Here is a 3,975-nt window from a genome sequence, read left to right as displayed (position 1 = left end):
CATGGAGCTGGGCGATGCTGCAGCTGCTGTCCCACCTCATCCCACCGCAGGGCAGGAGCCATGGGACCTGCTGCCACACTTGGAAGCAGCCAATGCCATCCTGAGTGATGCCCCGGTGCAGGAGGGCTTGGGCAAGGATCCAGCCACCCCATCCCCGGTTCCAACAACCAGCGGGAAGAGGAGAAGGAAGGAGAGGAACAGGAAGAAGAGGCTAAAGAGCAGAGCTGAGGCACAGCCTGCAGGAGAGCCACGGTCCTGATCCCCCTGTGCGGGTCCTGGCTCTGTAATAAAGTTACATCTGCTCAAGCAGATGGTGCAGCCTCAGCTCTGTCTCCTTGGGGAGGGAACGTCACAGGGGGGACAGCATCCAGGGGAAATCCTGGAGCTGATCCCGCTTGTGGGGATGTGGGAAGTGAGCAGCTGGCACTGGGTGGGTACTGAGGGGGCTTGAGCTGCTCCTCACTGCTCCCACTGGCTCATGCCATCGTCCTGGGCACTGGGAACACCACTCCTGTCGCCACACTGGCACGGGGCAGAGCCTTGGTTTATCTCCCCTGGTACAGAGCTGCAAGTTCCAGCTCCACAGGGATGTCCTCGGGAGGACCGGTTGAATTGCATCACCCCATCTCTCTCCTCCACTTAACCCGCAGCCTTTACCCAGTGCTCCCACACTGGCACCGGCTCTTTCTCCAGCCTCCAGCAACAGCAATGAGCAGCCAGGGCTGCTCTGGGAGGAATGGGGACCTTGTCTCTCCTCAAACACCACACAAGAGCTCTTTGGAGTGGGACAATAAAAGCTTTTCCAGCCCTTGGACAAAGGCAGATGCTGCCCATGTCCTTGCTCATAACCAGGCTCCTGTAGTGAAGAGTTTGAGGACAGCACCCTGAAAAGTGCTTGAGTGAGGAGCATGGCTCAGCACAGCATCCCCTCTGCTTTCTACCCAGTGAGACCAGTAGAAAGATCTTTCCACACCAAATTTCACGATAGGAAAAAGCTGGAGCAAGAGGAGCTGTGTCTCCCGTCTCGCCATGACATAGCCTTAGGAGATCGGCCAGAGGCCTAGAGGGCAAAGCTGCTCGATGCAAACCCCACTATTCCCAAAGGACCACACATTGCAATCCCAAATCCCTGAAATAAGCAACCACATGAGCTTATGCCACGGAAATACCAAGGTTGTAGGAGGCATCTCACCCTCTGGAGCACTGCTAATGGGTGCAAAGTCCTTGTGGTCACCACAGGAAGCAGAGACCTGGGGCATGGAGGCAGCTTCCCAAAAGTAGAGTTTTTATTGAGGGTAAGGGGGAAACTAAACCCAAAAGACAGCCAAAAAATAAAAAAGAGGGGGAGCAGACAACGCACAACTAACCCCCACCCCCTGGGTCCGACCTATCCCTGTGGAGGAGCTGCTCCCACTCCAATTCCCACCATACAGAGTTCAGAACATAAAAAAATAGCGTTAAGGTTAATAGAGCTGCAAGTGCAGCAGCCCCGGGCCCCACACACGTCCCCAGCCCGGCCTGCGGGGCTGCAGGGGGGGAACAGCACCGTGTCAGCCCCCCCAGTGCTGCAGAGGAGATGGTGACCAAGCCAGGACCTGCATTTCTCTGTGGAAACGGCTTTGCTTTGTCTCCTGGGTCACTGCCATTCTTCAGGAGCATTTACATGCAAAAAAGACCTTTGTTTTCCAAGATCTGCTGTTCTTGCTCACTTCCTAGAGAGAGGAGGCTGACCAGGAGCCCTTGGAAGGAACAAAGGCTCTGCTTCCATAGAAAATCCCTACTAACAAAGCCGGAGAGAGGCAAGTGTGTGCAGCAGGAACTTTCCAGTTCAGAAACGACTCTCGGTGCTGCAATACCACAGTGGGCTGTTTCTGAGGTGACCAAAGCTATCCAACATTACCTGCCCCATCCCAAGCCCCCCCAGTACCTCTCCCAGCTACAGAGACACAGGATTCCAGGAGGTATCCCAGATATCGATGTGGTATCTCTGTAAGATGCATCCAAACCAAACCATTATTCATCAGCTCAACAGAAATCAGCTTCTCCATGAGAGTTTCAGTACGTTCCAAGCAACAAAAGGAAGAAGGAGCATCCGCTTTCACCACTGAACTCTGCTTCTAAGCAAATCCATTGCTAAGAGGAGAGGGCAGGCAGGCAGCACAGGGTGCAGGCAGGAAACCTCTCAGCTAGAGCTCAGTAGAAACACTATTTATTCACCCCTCTTGGTTACAAGTGGGCAGGGTTAAGCAGATAGGGAGCAGGATGCCATGCACGCCCGGCTGCTTCGTGTCCTCCACCATAGGAGCAGCTGTGTTCCAGCCCCACGTGTCTGTCCCGTGCTTGGGAAAGCTGCTGTTGGCTGGTGTTTTGCTTTGCAGTCTGATTAGAAAAGAAATAATAAATCAAAACTAAATAAATACTGTTCCAAAAGAAGCCAGAGGAAGGAGCAAGCCTTTGGTACGGCAGCAAGACTCCGAGCTCCAGAGCTGCTCTGCTGGACCCCTATGAACACAGCCAGGGGTTGGCCAAGCATGAAAACATGGAGCAAACCATCACAGAAACTGAGAACTCGGGTTTGCTTGTCACAACCCCTGTGGTTTCTGTGCTCCCTGGGCTCAGAGATGACAGTCAGGGTTTGGGAGAATCCAGATGAAACAGGCTCACTCCACGCCAACGGTCTGCACTTCCAGCTACTTTTGCTTCCTAGTCTTGGTGGTGAAAGCAGAACTGCTGTTCATGGACAAGGACAGACTCATTTGACATCAGAATTACTCTGCTGAGCTTCCACACTGGTGAACCAGGGCCTAGAACACAGAGACCACTGCAGTGTCCCTTCCTATGATATATTTTTTTATATATAGTATATATATTTAGACCAGCCCTGCCAAGTCTATTCACTCGCTCAGGTGCACGTCACCAAGAGTCACTTCCCACGATGTAGAAAACAGGAGTTATGTGGCTAAGGGAAGGGAAGCTGTTTTCAACTGTTCACTCTCTTCTCCCCTTCCCAGAGAAGAGAGTGGAGCATTCGGGCCAGGCCCAGCAGGACCTATCGATCCATCTCATCCAGCAGTGGTGTGGCGTCCCCAGCGATGGACATGGGTGTGCTCTCGATCATGGGGCTGGGAGACGGGCGAGGAGTCAACCTCTGCTTCTGTTTCCTCCGTTCAGCCTCCTTCTCCTGCAGCCACTGCTCGGCCATCTTCCCCCAGTCGATGGCAGCATGATTGGTGGTCCTGCAATGACACAGGCACAACGTGAGGCACATGGCAGGAGAGCTTCCGAGCCCGCCCTCCCCAAGGATCCCATGCAGGAAGGTGCAATGTAACCCCACCAACACTGGTTCCACAAAAATCAACACACCAAAATCAAGATGGGACACAGAGATACACGTGCATCCAGCACTGGGGTCACTCACTTTGGCTGCTGCCTCTGCCTGGAGCTGGATGATGGTTGTGATTGTGTCTGGGACTGGGTGGACTGGGGTGTGGTGTTGGCCTGGAGCTGGTACTGGGGCGTTGTGATCGGCTGGCTGGGGGTAGTGTAGGAGTAACTGGGGGTCATCAGAGGGGTGGCCACCGGTTGCTGCGCTGGAGTTGTGAAGACCTGCAGAGAGAAGATGGTGTTAGAACAGAGGCAAACCCTGCTGGGCTGTGGGGCACAGCTCTGACATGCTCTGCATTGCCCTCCTCACCCAGGAGGCTGGCGCACATCCTCCCTGTGCACTCCCAGCCCTGCTGGAGCCCCCCATCTGGGCAAAGAGAGGTTTGTAGTGACTGCTGCCCAGGAAATGGGGACTGCAGGGCAGAATGAGCAACACCCTGCTGAGCACAGGGCGTTTGTTCCCCCAGGATCCCCTGACTGCCACCACAGCCTGCCTTCCTTGATCACCCCACACAGGATACAAGGGGAGATGCTTAAGCCAAGTAGAGGCAAGGGCTGCAAGAGATGGGCACAGAAGACACTTGGGGCAAA

General features: G+C 54.4%; 2 protein-coding genes across 2 annotated transcripts in view; one reads left to right on the top strand and one right to left on the bottom strand.

Annotated features, from left to right (window-relative positions):
* The window catches only part of PROCA1 (protein interacting with cyclin A1), a gene marked incomplete at its 5' end in the record, with an annotated part of 3,483 nt that extends 723 nt beyond the window's left edge, over positions 1-2,760 (top strand). The window contains one exon of the mRNA XM_010011004.1: positions 2,708-2,760. Within this exon, the coding sequence (XP_010009306.1) occupies positions 2,708-2,760 (53 nt within the window). The remainder of the gene's footprint in view (positions 1-2,707) is intronic.
* A 289-nt stretch (positions 2,761-3,049) lies between these two features.
* SUPT6H (suppressor of Ty 6 homolog (S. cerevisiae)) overlaps positions 3,050-3,975 on the bottom strand; it is a 20,901-nt gene continuing 19,975 nt past the window's right edge. Inside the window, exons 36-37 of the mRNA XM_010011003.1 lie at positions 3,419-3,606; positions 3,050-3,236 (exon numbers count right to left, since the gene is read on the bottom strand). Coding sequence (XP_010009305.1) covers positions 3,050-3,236; positions 3,419-3,606 — 375 coding nt within the window. The remainder of the gene's footprint in view (positions 3,237-3,418; positions 3,607-3,975) is intronic.

The sequence above is a fragment of the Nestor notabilis genome, unplaced genomic scaffold (assembly GCF_000696875.1).
Source record: "Nestor notabilis isolate BGI_N333 unplaced genomic scaffold, ASM69687v1 scaffold32053, whole genome shotgun sequence".
Taxonomy (NCBI): Eukaryota; Metazoa; Chordata; class Aves; order Psittaciformes; family Psittacidae; genus Nestor; species Nestor notabilis.
This window is presented reverse-complemented; position numbering and strand designations above follow the sequence as displayed.